The following is a 27,437-nucleotide window of genomic DNA, read 5'->3' on the forward strand; positions in this document are numbered from 1 at the left end:
GGGTGTGATTGTGTGTCCCTGGCGGCTGCCCTTGGCTTTTTTGTCTCCAGAAAGGCCTTTTCTACAAGGGAAGACCAGGGGTTCTTCCGCTTGGCCTCCACGGACCCTCCACTCTTGGATTAGATTTAAGCCCTATTTAATGTAACTTAATTTAATTTATTATATTTCTATGATACCCAGCTCCTGCAGGACTCTGGGAAGGCTATTTTAGATAAAATCATTTCCAGAGTTCCCCAGCCATCCTCCTGGGCTAGGTGCAGGGGTAGGCAAAGTTGGCTCTTCTGTGACATCTGGGCTTCAACTCCCAGAATTCCTGAGCAAGAATTTTGGGAGTTGAAGTCCAAAAGTTAGAAGAGCCAACTTTGCCTACCCCTGGGCTAAGGGAATTCTGGGAGTTGAAGGCCACGCATCCTCAAATTGGCTGAAGTTCATGAGGTAGAAGGAGTCTACTTCACCGGCTTTTCCCCCCGAGATGGACTACAACTCCCAGCAGCCTCCCTTGCCACAAATCTATGGCGGCCCGCACGTTAATCCCGGGCTTTTCCCATTCGGCCACAAGAGGGCGGCCGAGGTTGGCGTTTTAATATCTGCCCGGAGTGCGGGAGAGGCGGCGGAAAGAGAGGAAGGGAGCCCGTCTAGCCCAGCCACTCACTGGTACGTCCGCCCCTTTGCCTTCACCTGCAAAGGGTAGGAGAGGCGGGAGCCATGGCGGTGGCGGTGGTCCTCGGGGGGCTGCTCCGGAGGCGTGAGTGGGCTGTCTCCCCTCTCCCGGCCCCTTCCTCCGCTTTCAGCCCCTGCTCCCTCCCCGGGGGTTCCATTGCACCCCCTCACGCAAACCCTTCCCGACCCTTCTTAACTCCACCTCAGGCCTTGGACCTCAGGGCCCATCGTCCTCAGCCGGTCGGGGAGAAGCTAGGTTGTCCTGGAAGGGCCCCTGCCCAGCTTGCCAGGGGTTGGGGGGGGGAAGAAAGCAGATTCCCCCCTCCCTTTCCCTCCCCACCTCGCAGCCCTTCGATTATTATTATTATTAGTAGTAGTAGTAGTAGTAGTAGTATTGTTGTTATTGTTGTTGTTATTATTATTATTCCTTGCCTTCCATGCAAGCCATTTTCACAGCTCCTTCTCTCCCCCACCCCCCAAAAAATCCCCCTTTGAGCCCCTCAGAATCTCCTCACAGAAACATAGAATATTGAGGGCAGAAAAGACCTCCTGGTCCATCTAGTCTGCCCTTATACTATTTTCTGTATTTTATCTTAGGATGGATCTGTGTTTATCCCAGGCATGTTTAATATTCAGTTACTGTGGATTTATCAACCACATCTGCTGGAAGTTTGTTCCAAGGATCTACTACTCTTTCAGTCAAATAATATTTTCTCACGTTGCTTCTGATCTTTCCCCCAACTCACCTCAGATTGTGCCCCCTTGTTCTTGTGTTCACTTTCCTATTAAAAACACTTCCCTCCTGGACCTTATTTAACCCTTTAACATATTTAAATGTTTCGATCATGTCCCCCCTTTTCCTTCTGTCCTCCAGACTATACAGATTGAGTTCATTAAATCTTTCCTGATACGTTTTAGCCTTAAGACCTTCCACCATTTTTGTCACCCATCTTTGGACCCGTTCAATTTTTTCTCCTCTCTCCAGGTAGTCCTTGACTTACAACAGATTGTTTAGTGACCGTTTTCCACACACACACCCAAAAGGGACATGGACATTTTAAAGGCTTGTTCTGACCATTGTGGCATCCTCATGGTCAACATTCATGTAGGGACGCTGGGGCTTGGACTAGAAGGCCTCTAAGCTCCCTTTCCAACTCTGTTATTCTATTCTATTGGGACACTTGGTCACCGACTCCGATTTGTGATCGTTACAGTGTCCTGGCGTCACTTGATCCCCCTTTTTGCAACTTTCTGACCAGCAAAAGTCAAATGAGAAAGTCGGATTCCACTTCTGACAACCGTGTTGTTGACCGAATAACTTCATTGATTTGCTTAATGATGGTGGCAAAGTGATTCGCTTAAGGACCAGGCCTTGTAAAATGGGGCAAAACTCAACTGTTTCACGTAGCAATGGAAATGTTGGGCTCGGTTGGGGTCGTAAATTGAGGGCCACCTGACCTTGCTGTTTGAACCCCCCTGAATTTGCAGTCCTTTTGGAGTTGACGACCCCCCAAGCACGCTCCTTTCTACCCAACCCTGCACTTTCCACCCCCGTCTTTTTGTGATTTTTTGTGATTTTTTGCAATCTTTTGCAAGCTGTCTCTCTCTTAGGATTGTCTGCTCTTTTTATCTCTTTGCCTGCGGTGGAGTTGCAAAAACAGGACAGGACAGGCAGGATGTTTTCCCATGGAAAAAAGTGCAACCTTTGGACCTCGGGCACCTGCGAAGGGAGGGGGAGGTGGGGAATGCGAGTGGGTGGGCTCCAGAGCAGGCAGGGACCTCCCCAGAGATAGGAGGGTGAGTATGTCTTTGTCAGGATTGTTGTTATTTTGCAAAGAAAAGTTGCAAATCGATCCCTTGTGCTCAGCTGAAGAGTTCTTTGCTTTCTAGGTTCACCACGTTTCTCCTTTTGGGGGGCTCCTGACCAGAGCAATTCGGTTCCCCCTCATGGGAGGTGGTTCTAACCACTAGATACAATGGTTCTCAACCTGGGGGTTGGGACCCCTTTGGGGGTCGAAGGGCCCTTTCACAGGGGTCGCCTAAAACCATGGTGGGAAAAGACAAATTTCCCCTGGTGTTAGGAACTAAAGCTTCTATTCTGGTGCCTTGGAACATATTTTTACAATCCGACCAATCAGGCATTGACATTGGGGGTGTCTTCATATGACCATGACATAAGTCAGGCCTGCCATACTTCAGGGTTTCGGCCCTGCTGGACTCACCAGAGAGTTCGTTTTGTTGGTTTGTTATACAACTAGAGAGTCCAGCAGACATGGTTGGTAAATCCACAGTAACTGAATTTAAACATGCCTGGGATAAACATATATCCACTGTAAGATAAAACACAGGAAATAGTATAAGGGCAGACGAGATGGACCACGAGGTCTTTTTCTGCCGTCAGTCTTCTATTTTTCTAACATGAGAAAATATGATTTCACTGAAAGAGTAGTAGATGCTTGGAACAAACTTCCATGCCTGGGATAAACATATATCCATCCTAAGATAAAACACAGGAAATAGTATAAGGGCAGACGAGATGGACCATGAGGTCTTTTTCTGCCGTCAGTCTTCTATGTTTCTATGTCCCGTTTCTCATCTTTGGCACCTAGAAGATGCGAAACCTCTAAATCGGTGTTTCTCAACTTTGGCGAGCTTCAAAGTTGCCAAGGTTGAGTAACGAGAGATTTAGAGGTTGCCTACGTCTTAATTATCCCAGATGTTGAGCAATCCAGAGATAGAAGAGAAGTCAGGAAGCTCCCTGGGACCACGACATACCGCATTTTTCAGAGTATAAGACGCACCTTACTTTTTTGGGAGGAAAATAGGGAAAAGAATCTGCTTACTTAGTCTGGTCAGCTTCAGCACATTATTTTTTCCCCTGGTTAGGGATTTTAAAAAACTTTATTCGGAGAGAGTAACAATGAAAGAGCTTACAAGCCTGTAAGAACTGGGAACATTATTAGCACCTGGAAAGAAACATTTGGAGCGAATAGAGCAGTCATTTTCAACCTTTTTTGGGCCACGGCACATTTTTTACATTTATGAAACCCTGGGGGGGGGGGGGCTAAAAAATGTTTGGACAAAAAAATTCTCTCCCTCTCTCTTCCTCCCCTTCTCTCTATTTCTTTCTCCCTCCCTCTTTCTCTCCCTTCCTTCCTCTTTCTTTCTCTCTCTCTCTCTCCATCCCTCTTTCTTTGTCTTCCTTCCTTCCTCTCTTTTTTGCTCTCTTTCTCTCTCCCTCCCTCCCTCCCTCTGCGTCTTTCTCTCTCTCTCCTTCCCTCCCTCTCTCTTTCTCTTTCTTTGTCTCTCTTGCTCTCTCTCTCTCTCTTTCTGTCTCTTGTTCTCTTTCTCTCTCTCTCTTGCTTTTTTTCTCTCTTTCTTTCTTTCTCTCTCTCTTGCTTTCTTTCTCTCTGAGCTTCGCGGCACACCTGACCATGTATTACGGCACAGTAGTGTGCCACAGCACACTGGTTGAAAAACACTGGAATAGAGGATGAAAAAATATATATCAAAAGACAGGGTTTGGAAAACATTCGTGGCAGAGAGTAGCAATGAAAGAGCTTGCAAGCCAGTAAGAGCTGGGAACGTTGTTAGCACCTGGTTAGGGCTGGAAAGAAACTTGGTCTTCCTCCTCCCTTGGTGTGGTCAAGAGAATGAAGGGGACGGCATAGGGAAGCGCTCCCCCCTAGTTTATTGGGCAGCCAAAGCTCGACCTGACCCCACCGTTCTGCCTGCACGCATGTAGTTTACAGCTGAGTGCAGGTGGCATCCTTTGAGGACCTTCCTTTCAAGATGAAGCTCGGCCCACTGCCACTCACCGTCTATTTCTCCCCCCCCCCAGATCTCTCCGTTCATCCTGCTTCCTGCCGCGGTTTCAGAATCATGGCCCCAAAGCCTCAGCAGCAGCAGCCGCAGCCGCCGCCACCGCAGCCCAATTCTGTGCCCGCCTACGAGACCTTGAAGTTGGAGCGGGTCCGCGAGAAAGTGTTGCACGTGGAGCTCAACCGTCCCGAGAAAAGGAACTCCATGAACGTCGCCTTTTGGAGGTAACGGGAAATCCCGTTTCTTTGTGCCACTGACGGATGCTGGCTGGGGAATTCTGGGAGTTGAGGTCCAAATATCTTCAAGTTGCCAAGGTTGGGAAGCCCTGGGATAGGTCCCACAGAGTCGGCCTTCTCCAGGTCCCGTCAACTAGACAATGTCGCTTGACGGGGCCCAGGGGAAGAGCCTTCTCTGTGGTGGCCCCGTCCCTCTGGAATCAACTCCCCCCCCCTGGAGATTCGCACTGCCCCCACCCTCCTTGCCTTGTCTTAAGACTCATCTATACTTCCAGGCATGGGGGAACTGAAATCCCCCAGGCTTACATAGTTTACGCATGGTATGATTGTGTTGTATGGTTTTAATGTTGGGTTTTAGATGTTTTTAATATTAGATTTGTTACACTGTTATTATTTTGTTGTGAGCCTCTCCGAGTCTACGGAGAGGGGCGGCATACAAATCTAATAAATTATTATTATTATTATTAATTTATTAATTAATTAATTTATTTATTTATTTATTAATCAGATTTGGATGCCGCCCCTCTCCGCAGACTCGGGGCAGCTAACAGCAACAATAATACAATGTAATCAAATCTAATATTTAAGTTAATTTAAAACCCCAATTTAGAACCCAATCATACATACTGACATACCATGCATAAATTTTATAAGCCTAGGGGGAGGGAAAGTCTCAAATCCCCCATGCCTGACGACAGAGGTGGGTTTTAAGGAGCTTGCCAAAGGCAAGGAGGGTGGGGGCAACTCTGATATCTGGGGGGAGTTGGTTCCAAAGGATCGGGGCCGCCACAGAGAAGGCTATTCCCCTGGGCCCCGCCAAACAACATTGTTTAGTTGACGGGACCCGGAGAAGGCCAACTCTGTGGGACCTAACTGGTCGCTGGGATTCGTACTGTCAGGCCTGGGGCAATTAAGTCTCAGCACCCTGGCCAGCGAAATGAGATATATGTTGTATGATTGAACTGGTATGATTGTTTTTAAATACTGGATTTTTTTAGACTGTAATTTTAAATTTAATTCAATTTGTCTTTGTGTTGCATTATGAGCCACCCCGAGTCCTTGGAGAAGGGCGGCATACAAATCTAATATATAAATAAATAAATGTGTAAAAAAAAAATCTAAGCCAGCCGCCTGGCAGATCAGTCTCCGAGGTTCTCAGTCCAATGTGGCCTTCTCTTGTCCTAGAGAGATGGTGGAATGCTTCAACAAGATCGGCCAGGACTCCGAATGCCACGCGGTGGTGATCTCGGGCGCTGGGAAGATGTTCACTTCAGGTAAGAAGGACGGAGGCATGACGGATGAGAGAATTCGCCTTCTTAGATCAGGAAAACCTAGCGAGGAGCCACCTGGGCTACACCTCTTGGGGTCTTTCTCTTGGGTGGGATTTCTGTCTGCAAAGAATATAAATCCTTCCCTTCCACGCCATCCGGTCAGAGTCGAGGAAGCTTCTGGGATGAGAAGTCCTAGTTCTGGAGACCTCACCTACAAAAAGATATTGACAAAATTGAAGGGGTCCAAAGACGGGCTACAAGAATGGTGGAAGGTCTTAAGCATAAAACCTATCAGGAAAGACTTAATGAACTCAATCTGTAGAGTCTGGAGGACAGAAGGAAAAGGGGGGACATGATCGAAACATTTAAATATATTAAAGGGTTAAATAAGGTCCAGGAGGGAAGTGTTTTTAATAGGAACTGAACACAAGAACAAGGGGACACAATCTGAAGTTAGTTGGGGGAAAGATCAAAGGCAACATGAGAAAATATTATTTCACTGAAAGAGTAGTAGATCCTTGGAACAAACTTCCAGCAGACGTGGTAGATAAATCCACAGTAACTGAATTTAAACATGCCTGGGACAAACATAGATCCATCCTAAGATAAAATACAGAAAATAGTATAAGGGCAGACTAGATGGACCATGAGGTCTTTTTCTGCCGTCAGACTTCTATGTTTCTATGTTTCTATGAAACGTCTTCAAGACAAAAAACCAGAAAATCCTGTTGCTTCTTGAAAGGGGGGAAAAAACATATTTGGGATAACCAGGACTTGGATGACCGGGAATCACCATAAACTTTTTAGATCAAACTTTCAGTCCTATCAGAATTCAAATTTACACAATCAGGCCAAGTCTCCTTTGCCTTAGTTGTTTGCATGTTGGGAGTTTATACTGCAAATCATGTTTAGGGTAGATTTGAAGGGACTCCTTCCAGTGTGTATGGGTGGGAAGTTGAAGGTGGGAATGGAATCCTGATTTTTCAGGAGAAATGTTAGTACTTTAATACCTATAAGATAAAAGTCCAGAGTGTTGCTTGTGATGCAATCATCATTTGAACATACAGTTCTACAGCATAATCCCCAGACAAACTAGCAGAGAATAATCAGCGAGAGTGAAAGAGATGCTTCTGGCTCCCTCTTGTGGCTAACTGCAATAGTAACACTTAAAGCTATAGTGTTATCATTCATTTAAACATACATTGAGAGTTTGTTTATATATTGCCAAAGGGCTGAGCTAGAAGGCTAGAGACTCCCTGCTCTTCTACAGGTATTGACCTCATGGAGATGGGCAGCGTTTTCATGATGGCGGGAGGTGACGACGTGGCTCGGAAGGCTTGGAACATCCACAAGAAGATCCAAGACTACCAAGAGTCCTTTACGGTCCTGGAGAAGGTGCCTGGGTCGAGGGACTGGGCTTGGGCAGGCGGGCCAGAAAACCGCTTTCGCCCGCACTTAATGGCATCTCTGCTTTTCAGTGTCCCAAACCCATCATTGCGGCTGTCCACGGTGCCTGCATCGGAGGAGGTGAGCCCCATAAGTCACGCGTATCTGAAGCTGTAACCTGAAAGGGGGTCATTCTTTGTCAAGTGGGCCAATTTACCGAATCTTCCCCACTCGACCACCTTCAATTTCACTGAAACTTTGCACATATATTCCTTCTGGTATAAAATTGAGGGGTGCAAAATCTTAGATCTAAAATTTTGCAGTATTATTATTATTATTATTATTACAGTGGAACCCCGACATAAGAGCTGCTCTACTTAAGAGCAACTCGAGATAAGAGCTGGGAGGGGAGAGATATTTTTGTTCTACTTACAAGCCCAAATTCGAGATACAAGCGCCAAGGAGCTGTCTCCTGAAGCCAAACGCTAACTTCCGCGTTCGGCTTCAGGAGACAGCTGCGAAGCGGCGCGCGTGTTTTAAAAGGTTGCAGCTGGCCTGGGGGGCTCGGGGGGGTGCTTGCAGCTTTCTTTCTTGCTCTTTTTCTTTCTCTCTTTTACCTTCCCTTCCTCTATTTCTTCTTTTCTTTCTCCTTCCCACCTTCTTCCCTCCCTCCCTCCCTTCACTCATTCCTCTCTTACTCTCCCCTTTCATAAGTTTCCTTGCTTCCTTCCTCTGTTCCTGTCCCTTCCCTCTTTCCTTCCTTCCTTCCCACCCTCCGTCCATTCATTCACCCATTCCTCTCTTGATCGCTTAAAGCTGGTCCCTGGTGCAAAAAGGGTTGGGGACCTCTGTCCTACAGGATTGGGTGGCAGAGAAGTTGAACATATGTAAATTTAAAAGTTTAAGAAAGTTTACAAGTTAAGTGAAAGAAACTTCATTATTCATTTATATGTACATGTACATTTCTTCATTAAAAACATGTCTTTCTGCATAATTTAGACTAACTTTGTGAGTTTTTTGAGGGCTGGAACCAATTAAAATTATTTACATTAATTCCTATGGGGGAAAGTCGTTCGAGATAAGAGCTGCTCGACTTAAGAGCCCAGGTCCGGAACGAATTAAACTCGTATCTCGAGGTACCACTGTATTATTATTATTATTATTATTTATTATTTATTAGATTTGTATGCCGCCCCTCTCCGTAGACTCGGGGCGGCTCACAACAATAACAAGAACTATGTAAGAACAAATCTAATAATTTAAAAAACACTAAAAACCCCATTATTAAAAGCAAACGTACACATAAACATACCATGTATAAACTGTATAGGCCCGGGGGAGATGTCTCAGTTCCCCCATGCCTGACGGCAGAGGTGGGTCTTAAGAGCTTTACGAAAGGCAAGGAGGGTTGGGGCAACTCTGATATCTGGGGGGAGCTGGTTCCAAAGGGTCGGGGCCATCACAGAAAAGGCTCTTCTCCTGGGTCCCGCCAAACGACAGTACCCTTCTGCCACGCCCACCAAGCCACGTCCACAGAACCGGTAGTAATTTTTTTAAAATCCCGCCACTGGCTGGGTGGGCCGTAAGACAGAAGCCTGCCCCCCCCCCCTTCACTTTATGTTGCTGTGGTGGGAGAAAAATGGGAGAGAAAGAATGAAAACAGACTGTGGATCTTGTTTCTTTTCAAGGGGTGGATCTCATTTCGGCCTGCGATATTCGCTACTGCACACAAGACGCTTGGTTCCAGGTGAAGGTGAGACACAGTTTTATACCCTAGAAACGCCTGCTTGATAAGAATCGATGACGCTAATGAGGCCCAGATATACAGGCAGTCCCCAACTTAGGAACACAAATTAAGCCCAACAACTCCGTTGTTAAGTGAGATATGTGCTGTCCTGTGTACAGTTCTGGTCATTGGACCTCAAGAAGGATATAATGGAACTGGAAAAGGGGCAAAAAAGGGGCAACAAGTATGATCAAGGGAATGGAACCCCTCCCTTATGAAACCAGGTTGCAATGCCTTGGTCTCTTCAGCCTTGAAAGACAATGTTTAAGGGGTGACTTGATCAAAGTGTATAAAATCATGCATGGGATAGAAAAGGTAGAGAGAGAAAAATTCTTTTCTCTATCACACAATATTAGGGCGAGGGGGCCCTCCCTAAAGCTCATAGGTGAGAAAGTGAGGACAAATAAAGGGAAATATTTCTTCCCCCAGAGGATCCTTGGTTTATGATGCCAAGTGTATCATAGGTGATTATTGAAACAGAGGTCCATGTGCCACCTCTATGTTGGTTGAGGCAGGCAGGATTCCCTTGAGTACCATTTGTTGGGGGTCAGGGGAAAGGGAGGGTTTTGCCTTCTCCTTCTGCTCAAGATCCCCATGGACAATTGGGGGGCTACTGTGGGACACAGAATGCTGGACTCGATGGGCTTGGGCCCCATTCAGCCTGGCTCTTCTTAGGTTCTTAAGCAGGTTTTGGCCTGTTATATTATTTTTCTTGCCACAGTTGTTAAATGAATCACTGCAGTGGATAAGTTAGCAATCTGGTTGTTAAGTGAATCTGGGATTCCCCATGGACTTTGCTCAGGGATCACGTGATCTTGGGGACACAATGAATGTGATAAGTATGAACCAGTTGCTGAGCATCTGAATTTTTTTATTTTTTTTTAATTTTTTTTTAAAAAAAATTTATTATTAAAATGAAAACATTTACATCATATACAACATATGGTACACTTCGAAATATAAGAACAAACAGTACAGAAAAAGAAAAAGAAAAAAAAGAAAAAAAACATATAGACAAAAACGGGTAAAAGTGTCGGCGAGTAAACAGGGGAGTTGTTTTGAGAATGAAAATTAGGTCCAATTGTATGTGCTCATTACCATGTTTCAAGGATTGTATCAGAAGGGTTCAATGCCAGAGTTGAAATAAACACATTGCAGAGAAGTTAACAGATATTAATAAATCTTCATATCTAAATATATATAACGTCTCGTGTTATTTTATGAGATAATAAAATGGTTTATACCGGATTTGTAACAGTTCGAGGTAGTGTCAAAAATCACAATCTTATAGCCTATTGTTCTCGCTTTTGCTTCCAAGCCAGTTATAAAAAGGGTGATCGTGGGTTGAGTCTGCGGAGAGGGGCAGCATACAAATCTAATTAATAATAATAATAATAATAATAATAATAATTATTATTATTATTATTATTATTGAGGTCGTAAGTATGAAAAAAAAAAGTGTTATAAGTCCCTTTTTCCCAGTACCGTTGTAACTTTGAACAGTCACTAAATGAACTGTTGTAGGTCAAGGACTCCCTATATTCCCTTCATTGCCCTCTGTCGCTTTGTGTTGCTCTTTTTCTTCTTGTACCCTGTTTCCCTGAAAATAAGTCACCCCCAAAAAGTAAGACATAGGAGAGGTTTCATAGAATTGCCTAATCTAAGGCATCCCCCAAAAGTCAGGCGTTTCGTTTTGCAGCATTCCAGAACAGAACATATATAACATATATTTGAAGAAAGTATAATTGTTGTGCATGGAAATAATGGTACGGTAGTAGTAAGAAATTCTTGATAGGATTCACGGTTTGTCTGATTATGCTGGTTTGTGACGACAACTACTGCACAGTATATAATAAATGTGCATTTTTTTTCTGTTCAGCAATAAATGTGAATTCTTCTTCATTGAAAAAAAAATAAGACGTCCCCTGAAAATGAGGTGTAGCACTTCTTTGGGAGGAAAAATTAATATAAGACGCTGTCTTATTTTCAGGGACACAGGGTGTGCACAAATGGGTGTGCAAATACACATTTGTTCCAGGCCATAAGGTTTCCAGATACGGGTTTATTCAGATTGCAAAAACAGCCCCATTCACTCTTTGGGCTGGCATCGCAAAGTGGGCGGGTGTGTTAGGATATCACCCTTTGGAGTAAACCTCAGCGGATGAATAACCGCCATTTTTATGTGTCTTCAGGAAGTGGACATTGGGCTGGCAGCCGACGTTGGCACATTGCAGCGGTTGCCCCGGATCATTGGTAATCGGAGGTGAGGGCTTCGCTTCCTGCCGTCTCGGCTCAGAACTCATTTTTATTGATTGATTGATTGATTTTGCCCAACACACAATGAGGGTTTTAGTGGGTATATATCTATATACACATAGTAAAATACATGATGAAGGTTATAGAAGAGATACTCATAGTAAAATACATCTAAGAAAGAATAGAAGAGAAGATATAGTAATAGAACATATCAATGAAAGAATAGAAGAAGAGATATAGGAATAGAAGAAAGGTATAGGAGATATAGGAGAGCAATAGGACAGAGGATGGAAGGCACTCTAGTGCACTTGTACTCGCCCCCTTACTGACCTCTTAGGAATCTGGAGAGGTCAACCATGGATAATCTAAGGGTAAAGTGTTGGGGGTTTGGGGATGACACTATGGAGTCCGGTAATGAGTTCCCCACTTCGACAACTCAGTTACTGAAGTCATATTTTTTACAGTCATGTTTGGAGCGGTTAATATTAAGTTTAAATCTGTTGTGTGCTCTTGTGTTGTTGTGGTTGAAGCTGAAGTAGTCGCCGACAGGCAGGACGTTGAGGTGATGAAATTGGGGGATGAGCCATTGCTGTTAACAAAGACAGAGCCAAAGAAAGAGTTGAGGAGGTTGGCTTTGGATGAATCATCGTGGTGTTCTTTGTTGTTGGGTCCTTTGAGAGGTGGGACAGGTCTTTGAGTTTATTGTTGATCATGGGCATCTTGAGATTTGGGGTATTTTGAAGCAGCCACAAACTGCACCTCCAAACATCAAAGGAAGCCCACTATATGTGCTGGAGGTGGAGGTCAAAGGTCAATTGCCCCAATAGAGTCTGTGCAAACAGTCGCTCACCCTCCCCATGGTTCCTTCTCTGCCCATAAAAAAACCTGCCTGCTTGTGACTCATGTCTCTCTCTCTCTTCTCTGGTTTAATATATTTTTTATTGTGTTATCAAATATTACAAGAGCCAAAATACAAAAGTAAATAGATTAGAGGATGGATAAGAAAAAACAAGCATTGACTCCCGACTCGGTGGCAGTAAAATAAGATGTGAACATCAGATCATAACTTTTGGCCTTTTCATAATCAGCCACTTCTATAAAGATCTATCGATATAATCAGTAAAATCAAAGTTTCATTCTTTTTCACTTCAAGCATGAAGTTCAGAAGTGGTTTCCATGGGGAGACAAAAGTATTTATATTCTTTGCTTTAAGCAAAGTACCGTATTTTTTGGAATATAAGATGAACCGGAATGCAAGACGCACCTTAGTTTTGGGGGAGGAAAATAGGGAAAAGAATTTGCTTATCAGATATTCATCTGGCTAGCGTCCTTAGTCTGGTCAGGTTCGGCACATTATTTTATCCCCTGGTTAGGACTTTAAAAAAACTTTATTCGGAGAGAGTAACAATGAAAGAGCTTGCAAGCCAGTAAGAGCTGGGAAAATCATTGGCACCTGGTTAGGGCCGGAAAGAAACATTCGGAGCAAGTAGAGCAATGAAAACCCCCCGGCAAAGACTCAGGGCTTGGGAAACATACTTCACAAAGAGTAACAACGAAAGAGCTTGCAAGCCCGTAAGAGCTAGAAAGATTGTTAGCACATTTATTTATTTATCTATCTATCTATCTATCTATCTATCTATCTATCTATCTATCTATCTATCTATCTATCTATCTATCTATCTATCTATCTATCTATCTATCTATCTATTGCATTTGTATGCCACCCCTCTCCGTAGACTCGGGGCGGCTAACAACAATGATAAAAACAGCATGTAACAATCCAATCCAATACTAAAATAACTAAAAAAAACTTATTATAAAAACCAAACATACATACAGACATACCATGCGTAAATTGTAAAGGCCTAGGGGGAAAGAATATCTCAGTTCCCCCATGCCTGATGACAAAGGTGGGTTTTAAGAAGTTTACGAAAGGCGAGGAGGGTGGGGGTAATTCTAATCTCTGGGGGGAGTTGGTTCCAAAGGGCCGGGGCCGCCACAGAGAAGGCTCTTCCCCTGGGTCCCGCCAAACGACATTGTTTAGTTGATGGGACCCTGAGAAGGCCGACTCTGTGGGACCTAACTGGTCGCTGGGATTCGTGCAGCAGAAGGCGGTCCCTGAGATAATCTGGTCCGGTGCCATGAAGGGCTTTATAGGTCATAACCAACACTTTGAATTGTGACCGGAAACTGATCGGCAACCAATGCAGACTGCGGAGTGTTGGTGTGACATGGGCGTATTTGGGGAAGCCCATGATTGCTCTCGCAGCTGCATTCTGCACGATTTGAAGTTTCCGAACACTCTTCAAAGGTAGCTCCATGTAGAGAGCATTACAGTAGTCGAGCCTCGAGGTGATGAGGGCATGACTGACTGTGAGCAGTGAGTCCCGGTCCAAATAGGGCCGCAACTGGTGCACCAGGCAAACCTGGGCAAACGCCCCCCTCGCCACAGCTGAAAGATGTTTCTCTAATGTGAGCTGTGGATCGAGGAGGACGCCCAAGTTGCGGACCCTCTCTTGTTAGGGCTGGAGGGGAAAAGTTTTGAAAAAAAGCTACATCCAGAGTATAAGATGCACCTGAATTTTCAGCCTCTTTTAGGGAGGAAAAAGGTGCATCTTAAACTCCGAAAAATATGATAAGTTGAATTTGCCGTTTTGGCCAAACTATCATCAACTTCTGCAACCCATTTGTCCATGTTAGGGATTGAAGCATCCTTCTTTTTTGTGTGTGCATACAATAGCCTTGCTGCCGTCAACATATATAGTAACTGATGTTCCATTTTTTTCCCTGCGGTTCTTTTTCTTTTGGTTGTATCTGAGGTCTCTCTTAACCCCCTGTTGACGTTTTCTTTCCAGCCTAGTGAATGAGCTGGCTTTCACTGCCAGAAAGCTGATGGCGCCAGAAGCAGAGAGCTGCGGCCTTGTCAGGTGGGTCTGCTGGCTAGCGTCCTTCATCTGGTCAGCTTCAGGACATTATTTGATCCCCTGGTTAGGGCTTTAAGAAAAAAAAAACCTTTTTCGGAGTGAGCAGCAAAGAAAAAAAGCCTGCAGTGACTTAAGAGCTGGAAAAGAAACCTTTGGAGAGAGTAGCAATGAAAAAGCCTGCAAGTGGTAAGAACCGGGAAGATTGTTAGTGCCTTTTCCCTAGGCTGGGGGTTGGGGGAGAAGCTTCAGATAAGCTACATTCAGAGTATAAGGCACACCCTAATTCCCAGCCACCTTTAGGTGCGTGTTAAACTCCAAAAATACTGTTAATTCCGTCAGCTTTGCTGGCTTGGAAATTCTGGGAGTTGAAGTCGACCCCTCTTAACAGTTGCTAAGTTTGAGAAACACTGAGCTACGATAGATTGTGGAGCAAGATTGTAAGGTTTTACAATCTTCCCTTGGGAATAATAATAATAATAATAATAATAATAATAATAATAGTCCTAGGTGCTTGGGAAGTGCCCGACTGCCGACTGCTGATGGAATACGAAATCCAGCATAGTGATCTCGTTTGCTGTGTTGTATTGACATAATAATAATAATAATAATAATAATAATAATAATAATAATAGTCCTAGGTGCTTGGGAAGTGCCCGACTGCTGATGGAATACGAAATCCAGCATAGTGATCTCGTTTGCTGTGTTATATTGACATAATAATAATAATAATAATAATAATAATAATAATAATAATAATAGTCTTAGGTGCTTGGGAAGTGCCCGACTGCTGATGGAATACGAAATCCAGCGTAGTGATCTCGTTTGCTGTGTTGTATTGACATAATAATAATAATAATAATAATAATAATAATAATAATAATAATAATAGCAAAACTACTGTGGGACTTCCGACTTCAGACTGACCGAATTCTGAAGCATAACACACCAGACATCCTGATTGTGCAGAAAAAGAAAGTATGGATCATCGACATCGCAATCCCAGGGGACAGCAGAATTGAGGAGAAGCAGCTAGAGAATTTAGTGAAATATGAAGATCTGAAAATCGAGCTGCAACGACTCTGGCATAAGCCAGTGGAAGTGGTCCCAGTGGTCCTTGGCACGCTGGGCGCAGGGCCAAAGGATCTCAGCGGACATTTGAAAACCATTGGAATTGACAAAATCCCCACCTGTCAATTGCAAAAGGCCGCTTTACTGGGATCGGCAAATATAATTCGCCGCTACATCACACAGTCCTAGGTGCTTGGGAAGCGCCCGACTGGTGATGAAATACGAAATCCAGCATAGTGATCTCGTTTGCTGTGTTGTATTGACATAATAATAATAATAATAATAATAATAATAATAATAATAATAATAATAATAATAATGAGACAGCAGAATTGAGGAGAAGCAGCTAGAGAAATTAGTGAAATATGAAGATCTAAAAATCGAGCTGCAACGACTCTGGCATAAGCCAGTGGAAGTGGTCCCAGTGGTCCTTGGCATGCTGGGTGCAGTGCCAAAGGATCTCAGCGGATATTTGAAAACTATCAGAATTGACAAAATCTCCATCTGTCAATCGCAAAAGGCCGATTTACTGGGATCGGCAGACATAATTAGCTTGTGCCTAACGCAGCCGTTTCCTACCTGGAGCCTTTAAAGTCTTGTGAGAACATTGCCTCCAATCCGAGGCTTGGGCTGGATGGAGGGAGCTGCCCCAAATTTCAGGGTCCCCTCTGGCTTCCTTCCCCAGCCGTGTGTTCCGAGACCACGAGACGATGCTGCAGAGCGCCTTTGATCTGGCCACCGAAATTGCCAGCAAGAGCCCTGTCGCGGTGCAGGGGACAAAAATGAACCTCCTTTACTCCAGAGACCATTCTGTGCCCGAAGGCCTGAAATACATGGTGAGTGGGCGGTCGTCTTTATACCTGCAGCTTGGGGTCTGCATGTTGGAAGGTCTTGGGTGTTTGGGCCACATAGTGGAGAACAGAATAAAAGAGTTGGAAAGGACCTCGGAGGTCATCTAGTCCCTTCCAACTCTGCTATTCTAATTCTAATAATTCCAATTTTAAATTCTAATCTGTAGTTTATTATTCTATTCCATTCCATTCCACTCTATTCTATTCCCATTCCAATTCTATTTCTATTCTATTCCCTTCTATTCCTATTCCTATTCCTATTCTATTTCCATTCTATTCCCATTCTATTCCATATTCCATTCTATTCTATATTCTATTTCTATTCTATTCTATATTCTATTCCATTCCATTCTTATTTTATTCTATATTCTATTCCATTCCATTCCTATTCTATTCCCATTCTATTCTATTCTATTCCATTCCATTATATTATTACATTACATTACATTATATTATATTATATTCCTACTTCTATTCTATATTCTATTCCATCCTATTCCTATTCTATTCCCACTTCTATTTCTATTCTATTTCACTTTCTCTAAACTCCCGCCTGCCTTCAGGCCGCCTGGAATATGGGCATGCTTCAAACGGAGGACATCATCAAGTCCGCCCAAGCTGTGATGGAGAAGAAGACCCCCAAGCAGGTGGTCTATTCCAAACTCTAGGTGGCCTCCTGTCCCGGAGCAAGAGAGTCACGTGCGGTGGCTTCGCGGAGACCCAGCTGGGAGGCCAGGACACAGCAAGACGGCAGGAGTAGCAGCAAGTGCCTTTGAATTACACACCACCTGCCTCTCTTCTCTTCCGGCTCCCCTGACGATTTCTTCTGGGGTGCAGCAAAGCGAGAGCCCACTTTTGAAACGGGTGGTGGTGGTGGTGGGTTTTCCCAAGCACGCGGGTTAGCCGCAGAGGAGCCTATGAATGTGGATGCTGAAAAAGCTGATTAAAAAAAAAAAAGATTAAATTCTGTTTTCATTGTACGACGTGGCCTGTTTTGGCTTTTTATTTTGTGGTTCTTAAACCAGCAGTTTATTTATTCATTCGACTTCTATGCCGCCCAATCACGAAAGACTCAGGGCGGCTTACAATAGTAATATAAATAGAAATACAGGTAGATACAGAGCAGTAAAAAGAAGTCGAAGATAATCTAAACCAGTGTTTCCCAACCTTGGCAACTGGAAGATATCTGGACTTCAACTCTGGCTGGGGAATTCTGGGAGTTGAAGTCCAGATATCTTCCAATTGCCAAGGTTGGGAAACACTGATCTAAACTATGTAAAACCCTGTATTGTTGTTTTAAAAGAATAACTAAATAAAATCCAAACCTTAATTTTTCCTTTAAAGGATTTCGTTATGAATTTGCGAGGTGATGGAAGGTCCACCAGAAAAGAGAAAGGTTATGGAAAGCTCGTCTTTTATTTCATTACAGACAGTAAAACACAAACACACGCTCCAGAGGGAATGTGGCGGCCTGTTTTCCGGTCAGCGAATTTCATTTACAAGCGAGAGCTTTTGCGGAGTTGATTCCCCCAAATCAGGAGACCAACAGTCGCCTTTTCCAACTTGCGTATTTTATTCCGCGGCAGGTTTGTTTTCATCGGGCTGTTTTATTGGAACAGAGTTGGAAGGGACCTTGTAGGTCATCCAGTCCAACCCCTGTTAATTGGAAGACTCACAATTGTGTTGTTCCGCTTAAGAGAAATCTGGGGGCATTTGAGAAATTAAGCCCTTCGTAGCTGGGGGTGGACGGAGGCTACTGCTTGCTGTATCCTCGTCCGTTTTGCCCCATTCTCCTTCGGTCATCTGGGCACGCTGAAGGGCCAGAGTCCAACTGGCAGGGCGTAGTTGCAAGCTCCATGGCATCTTTTAATGGCTTCCCTTCTCTGCCCAAGCGCCATCCTGCCCTCTCTCCCAATTCACCGAGCTGGCCAGCCCTTTTGTCTCCTAAGTTACCTTCCATAAAACTCTCATCTGGTTTAGTCGGGCGTATCCCTTACTCTACTCAACCCCACAAAGTTGTTTGCTGACCGCTCCCTCCAGGGCTGCTCTCAGCCTCCACAGAGCGCACAAGCTGCCCGTTAACCCTCACCGATGCCCCAGTTCAAAGAGTTTTTATGGGGTTGACATCCTGCTCATTAAATCAACTGGGCAGGGCATGTCTCCATTTCAGGCTGTTGCTTGGTAAAGTTCAGGAAGAAAAAGTCCAAAAAGTGCTTTCTCAGGAGGAAATTGGACATCCTTTTTTCTGAAGACATTTCGCTATAACTGTCTCGTTTGGTTCTGCAACCCAACAAGACCGACCCAGACTTCAGAGGAGAATCGGGACTGCAGAAAAAACCATGGCTGCCAACCTGCCTTCCGTTGAGGACCTGTAGACTGCACGAGTCAAAAAGAGGGCCGTGAAAATATTTATTGACCCCTTGCATCCTGGACATAAACTGTTTCAACTATCCTCGAAATATCGCTACAGACCACTGCACACCAAGACAACTAGACACAAGGACAGTTTTTCCCCAAACGCCATCACTCTGCTAAACAAATAATTCCCTCAACACTGTCAAACTATTTACTAAGTCTGCACTGCTGTTACTACTAGTTTTTTCCCATCATTCCTACCACCCATCTCCTCCCACTTAGGACTGTATAACTCGTTGCTTGTGTCCTGAAGATTTACACTGCTCAAAAAAAATAAAGGGAACACTCAAAGAACCCATCCCAGATCCGAATGAATGAAATATTCTCATGGAATACTTTGTTGAGATTGATTGTCCATCAGTGTTGCTTCCTAAGTGGAAAGTTTGATTGACTTGGAGTTATATGGCGTTGAAGTGTCCCCTTTATTTTTTCGATCAGTATATATTAATATTGATTGTTTCCTCATTGCTTATTTGACCCCTATGACAGTCATTAAGTGTTGGACCTCCTGATTCTTGACAAATGTATCTTCTTTTATGTACACTGAGAGCATCTGCACCAAGACAGATTCCTTGTGTGTCTAACAACACAGCCAAGAAAATAATTCTATTTTTTTAAAAAAATAATTTTTATTGAAAAATATATACATTAAAAACACAACATATGCATACTTAAAGACACACAATTATACACACACATAAAATAAACGCTCTCTACATGGGGCTACCTTTGAAAAGTGTTCGGAAACTTCAGATCATGCAGAATACAGCTGTGAGAGCAATCATGGGCTTTCCCAAATATGCCCATATTACTTCAACACTCCGCAGTCTGCATTGGTTGCCGATCAGTTTCCGGTCACAATTCAAAGTGTTGGTTATGACCTATAAAGCCCTTCATGGCACCGGACCAGATTATCTCAGGGACCGCCTTCTGCTGCATGAATCCCAGCGACCAGTTAGGTCCCACAGAGTGGGTCTTCTCCGGGTCCCGTCAACTAAACAATGCCGCTTGGCAGGACCCAGGGGAAGAGCCTTCTCTGTGGCGGCCCTGGCCCTCTGGAACCAACTCCCCCCAGAGATTAGAATTGCCCCCACCTTCCTTGCCTTTCGCAAACTTCTCAAAACCCACCTCTGCCGCCAGGCATGGGGGAATTGAGATACCCTTTCCCCCTAGGCCTTTACAATTTTATGCATGGTATGTCTGTATGTATGTTTGGTTTTTTATTATAATGGGTTTTAATTGTTTTTAGTATTGGATTATTGTTATACGCTGTCTTATTATTGCTGTTAGCCGCCCCGAGTCTCCGCAGAGGGGCGGCATACAAATCCAATAAGTAAATAAATAAATACATACATACATACATACATACATACATACATACATACATACATACATACATACAATTAGATTATTCTCGTCCATTAAACACAAGAATAAAGAAAGAATCCTTTCGCTTGTAAGATCTGGAAGGGAGGAGGAAGTTATAAAATCTGACAAAACCAGATGGCGTTAAACTTTCTGGCTGGCTTTAGGTGACGTTCAGCATAAGTTTTCTTCTGTTGCGAGAACTCCCATCGTCCTATATTGCCTGATCCTGGCCTGAGGATTTTGAATTTGCAGCCCAATGTGTTGGAAGCATCAGGCTGAACAAGGTGAGACCAGGTGAGTCTGGGGGCTTTCCAGGAAAGGTTCACAAGGTTTCCTGCCTCGCCCAGGATAGGCTGAGCTACCTGGCCAGTTGCCTTTTATATGCCAGGACAGGTGGGCTGGTGCCACCTCCTCTGGGCTCCACCTTCTCTTCCTTGTTTTATAAAAGCAGGAGGTTCCGTTGCTTCGATTCTTATTTGAGCATTCATCTGGACCAGCGGCTTGAAACAGCATCAACATGACTTACTGCCCAGCACCCGGCTACAACCCCGTTTATAACCCGGTAAGTGTCTCTCTCACCTTTTCTTATCCTCACTGTTATCTTTGCATCAAAACTATAATACACCTGGATGGAGAAATATTGAAAATGGGAGAGCGATGGATAATAAAAGTGGCGGTGAAACCTAGAAGATTGACAGCAAAAAAAAGACCTCCTGGTCCATCTAGTCTGCCCTTCTACTGTTTCCCGTATTTTATCTATGTTTATCCCAGGCATGTTTGCATTCAGTGACCGTGGATTTACCAACCACGTCCGCTGGAAGTTTGTTCCAAGCATTTATTACTCTTTCAGTAAAATAATATTTTCTCTTCTGATATTTCCCCCAACTAACCTCAGATTGTGAAACGGGGGATAAAATGGTAAGGACCTTTTATAAAAATTTGGGCATCTGGTTTGGACTTTTTTTGATGAAAATGGACGAAAGGATGAACATCTGGGTTTGCTGATGGAAAAATGGCTGGAATGTGAGACATTTTTCCTCTTTTTTTTTTAAGCCTTAAACTTTGGGGGTTTTTTTTTATTCCCCTCACCTCACCTTCTTCCTTCGGCAGCGACTGTCCTCCTCCTCCTCTTATTCCTCCTCCTCCTCCCACCCAAATTCCGAGCTTTTATTTCTTTCCTAATGGGTTTGCACACATTATTTGCTTTTACATTGATTCCTATGGGAAAACTTGCTTCTACTTACAAACCTTTCTACTTAAGAACCTGGTCACGGAACGAATTAAGTTCTTAAGTAGAGGTACCACTGTATATAAATATTTTTTTTTAGAAACCCAGATGAAAAAAAAGAAAGAAATAGTAGCAGCACTAGTTGCTAATGTAACACAAATTTAAGATAGTTTATGTTTTATATTATTCTAACTTTGTATTGGGGAATTAGCTAGATGTTGGAGTGAGGGGGATTTTTCTATTCTATTCTTTTTTTCCCCTTTTATCTCTCCCTTTTTCTATAAATAATGATGAATATGGGATTTATAGAATGTTAGATATTAAAGTTTTGGTTTTGTTCTGTTCTCTTTTTTCTCTCTTTTTCTTTGTCCTTGCTTTTAAAGTTTAGTACTACAGTGATCCCTCGAGTTTCGCGATCTCGATCTTCGCGAAACGCTATATCGCGATTTTTAAAAAAATATTAATTAAAAAAAAACCACTTCCGCGTTTGGCTTCGGGAGTCAGCTGGGAAGCGGCGCGGCTTCCCAGCACCCCCCCGAACCCGGGTGGCCGGGCGAGCAGCGAGCGAAGGGCGGGTGGCCGGGCGAAGGGCGGGCGAGCGGGTGCTGCAATCTGTCGGCTTCCGCACTTTCGTCGCTCTCCACCTCCACCATCTGCGCATGCGCGGCCATGAAAAAAGGGCGCGCATGCGCAGATGGTGTTTTTACTTCCGCAACCCTACATCGCGAAAAATCGATTATCGCGAGGGGTCTTGGAACGGAACCCTCGCGATAATCGAGGGATCACTGTACTTTTAATGTTGGAGAGATGGAATTATTGGAGGGGAGGTGGGAGGCAAGAAACTCTTTAAAGCACATTAATGATATGGAAATTTGGCATTGTTGGATATTGGTATTGTGTTTTGTTATTTACATATGTTTTATCTCAAGGTGGAGAAAAAAAATAATACAAACCCCCCCCCCCCCAAAAAAAGAGAAAAAGAACAGACTAGGAAACCAAACTCCCACAGGTTAATACTACTTTTTATAGGGACACAATCTATTTTATTTATTTTTATTTATTTATTCATTTGTCCAATACACAATACATATGGAAGAGAATAGACATGAAGTAATATGTATAAAGATAATATGTAAAAATAGAGGAGAAGATATATGAAAGGAAGAAAATATATATGATATATGAGATAAAGGAAAGACAATTGGACAGGGGACGAAAGGCACACTAGTGCACTTATGTACGCCCCTTACTGACCTCTTAGGAACCTGGAGAGGTCAATTGTGGAGAGTCTAAGGGAGAAATATGGGGGGTTAGGGGGTGACACTATTGAGTCCGGTAATGAGTTCCACGCTTCGACAACTCGATTGTTAAAGTCCTATTTTTTACAGTCAATCCTTTTGGTCTGAAACTTGCAAGCACACACTCATGCTCGGATACCACCGAGAACTCCATGATTGAATGCTGAACTTCAGAGGTTTTTTTCTATTGGAAGAAATGAAAATATTGGTCCGTTATTTCTCAGAATAAATTGGCCAAACGTTCTACACTCGTTTGGGGTTCAGTTCTCCTCTTTTTCACTACAATTCCTCCCACCCAGAGGGCACCGATGCCGTAGCTTCTCACTCGCCCGCAGAGGAACCATGGTTCTCCTATAAAAAAGCTCCAGAAATGCAGAGGCAAAGGCCAACTCTCCCTTGGTCCCACCAGCCTGACCCAATTGGCGCTTGCTATGTTTCTCATCCCCTTAGGGGTTCTTCCAATGCATGGAGAGATCTGATAAGAGGCTGGCATCCAGCCACTCTTGCTCAATCCACTGGTCAGCCATAGAGTTAAAGCAGCGCCAGTCCAGGGCTGCACTTCTGGTAGTTCTTCCATGCCATCCTGAGTTCTTTGGGAGTGGGCGGCATATAAATCTAACAAGCACCTACGTGGCATCGGACCAGAATATCTCCGGGATCGCCTTCTGCTGCACGAATCCCAGCAACCGATTAGGTCCCAAAGAGTTGGCCTTCTGCGGGTCCCGTCGACTAAACAATGCCGTCTGGCGGGACCCAGGGGAAGAGCCTTCTCTGTGGTGGCCCTGGCCCTCTGGAATCAACTCCCCCCCAGAGATCAGGACTGCCCCCACCCTCCTTGCCTTTCGCAAACTTTTGAAAATCCACCTATGGCGCCAGGCATGGGGAAATTAGCACATCCCTTAGCTATTGAGGCTTATGCCTGGTTTGTTTGGTTTGTATGATTGTTTTTTTTATAAGGGTTTTTAAACTGTTTTTAAATATTGGATTTGTATTCATTGTATTGTTTTCCTTGTGAGCCGCTCCGAGTCCTTGGAGAGGAGCGGCATAGAAATCAAATAATAATAATAATAATAATAATAATAATAATAATAATATATTAGATTTGTATGCCGACCCTCTCTGAAGACTTGGGGCGGCTCACAACAACGATAAAAACAATATTATAATGGCACAAATCTAATATTAAAAAACTAAAAACCCTATCATAATTAAAAACCAAACAGCACATACATACCAAACATAAATTATAATAAGCCTGGGGGAAAGGTGTCTCAGATCCCCCATGCCTGGTGGTATAGGTGGGTCTTAAGTAGTTTACGGAAGACAAGGAGGGTGGGAGCAGTTCTAATCTCCGGGGGGAGTTGGTTCCAGAGGGCTGGGGCTGCCACAGAGAAGGCTCTTCCCCTGGGCCTGCCAGATGACATTGTTTAGTCGACGGGACCCAGAGAAGGCCAACTCTGTGGGACCTTATCGGCCGCTGGGATTCGTGCGGTAGCAGGCGGTTCCGGAGGTATTCTGGTCCAATGCCATGTAGGGCTTTAAAAGTCATGACCAACACTTTGAATTGTGACCGGAAACTGATCGGCAGCCAATGCCAATAATAATAATAATAATAATAATAATAATAATAATAATAATAATATCAAGCAAGCAAGTCCTTCCCCTGCCGTATTGGGGGTGGGAGGGGGAGGATTAATCCTCAGCAGAGGCTAACTCATGGAAAGGGTGATACAACAAACCAGTTGCACTTGCCTGATTCAAAAGTCATAGTTTGCCTCACAGTCAGGAGGTTGTGAGTTCGATCCTAGGTAGAGGCAGATGTAAGGGTCTCCTGCTTGGGCAAGGGGGTTGGACTAGATGACCTGCGAGGTCCCTTCCAACTCTGTTCCTCTGTGAAAGTTGTGTTTTGCAATAGAGTCCCTGTTTTGGCTCATGGTTTTCTGTCTTCCAGACTCTCCCTTACCATCAACCTGTCCCTGGCGGCCTCCGTCCTGGGATGTCGGTGTATGTGCAAGGCACGGTGCCCAAACATACCAACAGGTAATGGATTTTTTTTGGGGGGGGGGGGCGAATCTCATAGGAAGGGCCAGAAGTTACCTTGCTCAAAATATTTGTTAAATATATATATAACAACATCAAGAATTGTCCTATAAATGCGAGTTCCAGGTGTAACTTATAAATGAAGAGTGAACAGCCGTTGCGATCTCCGGGACGTTTAAAAATTTATTAAAAACCATTGAAATTAACTAAGCTTTCGTTAGTCCTCTACTGACGTCATCAGAGTGTTAAAATCCCCATTGAAGACAGTTGATTTGGCCTATAGAATAGAATTTTTATTGGCCAAGTGTGATTGGACACACAAGGAATTTGTCTTGGTGCATATGCTCTCAGCGTACATAAAATAAAATATACATTTGTCAAGAATCATGTGGTACAACACTTAATGATTGTCATAGGGGTCAAATAAGCAATGAAGAAGCAATATTAATAAAAATCTTAGGATATAAGCAACAAGTTACAGTCATACAGTCAACATGGGAGGAAATGGGTGAAAGGAATGATGAGAAAAACTAGTAGAATAGAAGTGCAGATTTAGTGGAAAGTCTGACAGTGTTGAGGGAATTATGTGTTTATGGCCTGTGACGTGGGCAAGGGGCAAATTGAGCATATAAAATCAACTCTCTTGAAGGGGGATTTTAATACTCTCATGACGTTAGTAGAGGACTAACGAAAGCTTGGTTAATTTGAGTGATTTTTAATAAATTTTAAATGTTCCGGAGATCGCAATGGCTGCTGCCTCTTCATTTATATAACAAAATATTATTTTGTTACAGGTACTTTATATAATCCAAATTTGATACCAAGATTTGTTTGTTTGTTTGTTTGTTCGTTTGTTCATTCATTCATTCATTCATTCATTTATTCATTATTTTCCACCCCAAGTTCTCGGAGAGGGGCGGCATAGAAATCTAATAAATTATTAATTATTATTATTATTATTTATTCGATTTCTACCCACCCTTCTCCTGAGACTCAGGGCGGCTTACAACATATTAGAAATCTACATAAAATTGCATTCTAAAAAACCCACAGTTAAAAACTAAACAAACAAATTCACACATCATACATCCTACATTCATTCATTGGGTGGGGCAAAAATGTCAGAATTTCAATTGACCCAAGGTGGCAGAGGTGGGTCTTCAAAGCTTTGCAGAAGGCAGGGAGAGTGGGGGCAGTACGAATCTCAGGGGGGGGACCTTGTTCCAAAGATTGTCCCAAAAACGATGGCATGGAAGCCATTGCACACAAAGAAATGGACCTTGAAAAGCCTGTCTTAATTCTTTAGATAGTTCCACTTCCTGGTTCTTCCAACTCCTAGAGGAGTTCCTAAGCCAGAGGTCATGTTAAGACTTGTGGACTTCAACTCCCAGAATTCTCCAGCCAGCTGGGAGTTGAAGTCCACAAGTCTTAAAGTCCCCGAATTTGAACGCTTCTGTCCTAAGCCCTGAGGACTAGGAACTTGATTCTTCTCTTCAAGCAAAAACTGGCTTGGCTTCCTGTGGATTCTAGCTTCATAGGAAGGAAGGAAGGGAGGAAGGAAGGAAGGAAGGAAGGAAGGAAGGAAGGAAGGAAGGAAGGAAGGGGGAGGCAGAACGCTACTCTGAGGTTCCTGAATTAATTCTCTTAATTTTCCTTTTTTTCTTCTTCTCTCTCTACCAGATTCCGGGTGAACTTTGCCTGCGGGCAGCACGAGGGGGCTGACATCGCCTTCCACTTCAACCCTCGCTTTGATGGGAAGGACAAGACGGTACTCAACACATTTCAGTCCGGCAGGTGGGGGAACGAAGAGATTCACAAGATGCCCTTCCGAAAGGGCGAGCATTTTGAGATCATCTTCGTCGTCAACGATGCCGGGTACCAGGTGGGTACACCTGACAGAGGCTCAGGTAGTCCCCATTCAGTGACAACTGGAGCCAGCAAGCTTAGCCATGAAGTGAAGTGGTTGCTAGGTGAAAACGTAGTTAGATTTCAGCTTTTCTTACGCTTTACAGACCTGTGAAGGTTGTAAGTACAGGATAGGTAGCAGAGTTGTTATTTTATCACTGGCGTAACGGCAAACAGTCACTCAGTGAAGGCAACCTGTAGCTGAAAGAAAACATTCCAGTCTAGGGCAGTGCTTCTCAATTATTTTCTATTCCCCCCCCACCCCCCTAGGAAAAAATAAATATTTCGTGCAATATTTCTATTCCCCGTACCCCCCACAAACTCTTTGCCGGGACAATTGTTTGCAATATTCAGCATGTTTTCACTGAAAAAACTCCGAAAAAAGTGTCTTATCAGTGTGATTGGCAGGGTGTAATGTGTTTAAGTGACGCCTTAATTTATTTGGCTTCATGCTGTCTGCTGCTAACATTTTTAGACCCAGTAAACATCGCGGTCTTTCCTCGTCTCCCACCATAGTCACAGTGAAGCCAAGTGCTTCACACCCTTTGTTATATTTCCTGGTCTCAGCTTTCAGGAGAGTTACGTTGGTCTCATGCCTCTCCCCTCCTTTCTTTTCTTTTCATTCCTGTTAAATATTTTTTCCATGGTGTCTCTTAATTAAGGGTTTGCACTTCATATCTCCGACTCTGTGCTGTGTGTTTGTCCAGTGCAAAAATTCCCTTCTCCTTGTGGAAAATGGATGCTCCCAATTGAGCCTTGACCCCTTTGGCTTTGCCCTCTGATAGGTCCTGGTGAACAGGAACCCCTTCTGTAGCTACGGGCATCGATTGCCCCCACAAAGTGTGCAGGTCGTGAGCGCAGATGGAGACCTGGAGCTGCAATCTCTGACCGTGATGGGAGGATCAATGATGGGGAACATGGTA

General features: G+C 43.9%; 2 protein-coding genes across 4 annotated transcripts in view; both read left to right on the forward strand.

The window, feature by feature from the left end:
* Positions 1-599: 599 nt before the first annotated feature.
* On the forward strand, positions 600-17,240 carry ECH1 (enoyl-CoA hydratase 1). 2 transcript variants are annotated; one of them, XM_070764104.1, is made up of 10 exons: positions 600-654; positions 4,502-4,706; positions 5,904-5,992; positions 7,260-7,384; positions 7,468-7,516; positions 9,064-9,128; positions 11,354-11,424; positions 14,273-14,344; positions 16,095-16,245; positions 16,824-17,240. In XM_070764104.1, exons 2-10 carry the CDS (start codon positions 4,543-4,545, stop codon positions 16,926-16,928), a joined length of 891 nt encoding a protein of 296 aa, XP_070620205.1. In that variant the 5' UTR covers positions 600-654; positions 4,502-4,542; the 3' UTR covers positions 16,929-17,240. The 2 variants fall into 2 exon arrangements, with proteins under 2 accessions (XP_070620205.1, XP_070620204.1); XM_070764103.1 differs by lacking the exon at positions 600-654 and adding an exon at positions 660-745.
* A 2,313-nt stretch (positions 17,241-19,553) lies between these two features.
* LGALS4 (galectin 4) overlaps positions 19,554-27,437 on the forward strand; it is a 36,636-nt gene continuing 28,752 nt past the window's right edge. Inside the window, exons 1-4 of one of the 2 annotated variants that reach the window (XM_070764583.1) lie at positions 19,554-20,605; positions 24,521-24,609; positions 26,290-26,491; positions 27,300-27,434. In XM_070764583.1, the coding sequence (XP_070620684.1) occupies positions 20,561-20,605; positions 24,521-24,609; positions 26,290-26,491; positions 27,300-27,434 (471 nt within the window). In that variant the 5' untranslated portion in view covers positions 19,554-20,560. The remainder of the gene's footprint in view (positions 20,606-24,520; positions 24,610-26,289; positions 26,492-27,299; positions 27,435-27,437) is intronic. The other variant, XM_070764582.1, reaches the window with a different exon arrangement.

Source organism: Erythrolamprus reginae, chromosome 11 (genome assembly GCF_031021105.1).
Source record: "Erythrolamprus reginae isolate rEryReg1 chromosome 11, rEryReg1.hap1, whole genome shotgun sequence".
NCBI classification, from domain to species: Eukaryota; Metazoa; Chordata; class Lepidosauria; order Squamata; family Dipsadidae; genus Erythrolamprus; species Erythrolamprus reginae.

Bases quoted from the DNA above. Each gene is read 5' to 3' on its own strand.
- ECH1 (XM_070764103.1), top strand. From the start codon at position 706: ATGGCGGTGGCGGTGGTCCTCGGGGGGCTGCTCCGGAGGC. The intron at 5,993-7,259 runs GTAAGAAGGACG...GCTCTTCTACAG, and splicing joins TGGGAAGATGTTCACTTCAG to GTATTGACCTCATGGAGATG. The intron at 9,129-11,353 runs GTGAGACACAGT...ATGTGTCTTCAG, and splicing joins ACGCTTGGTTCCAGGTGAAG to GAAGTGGACATTGGGCTGGC.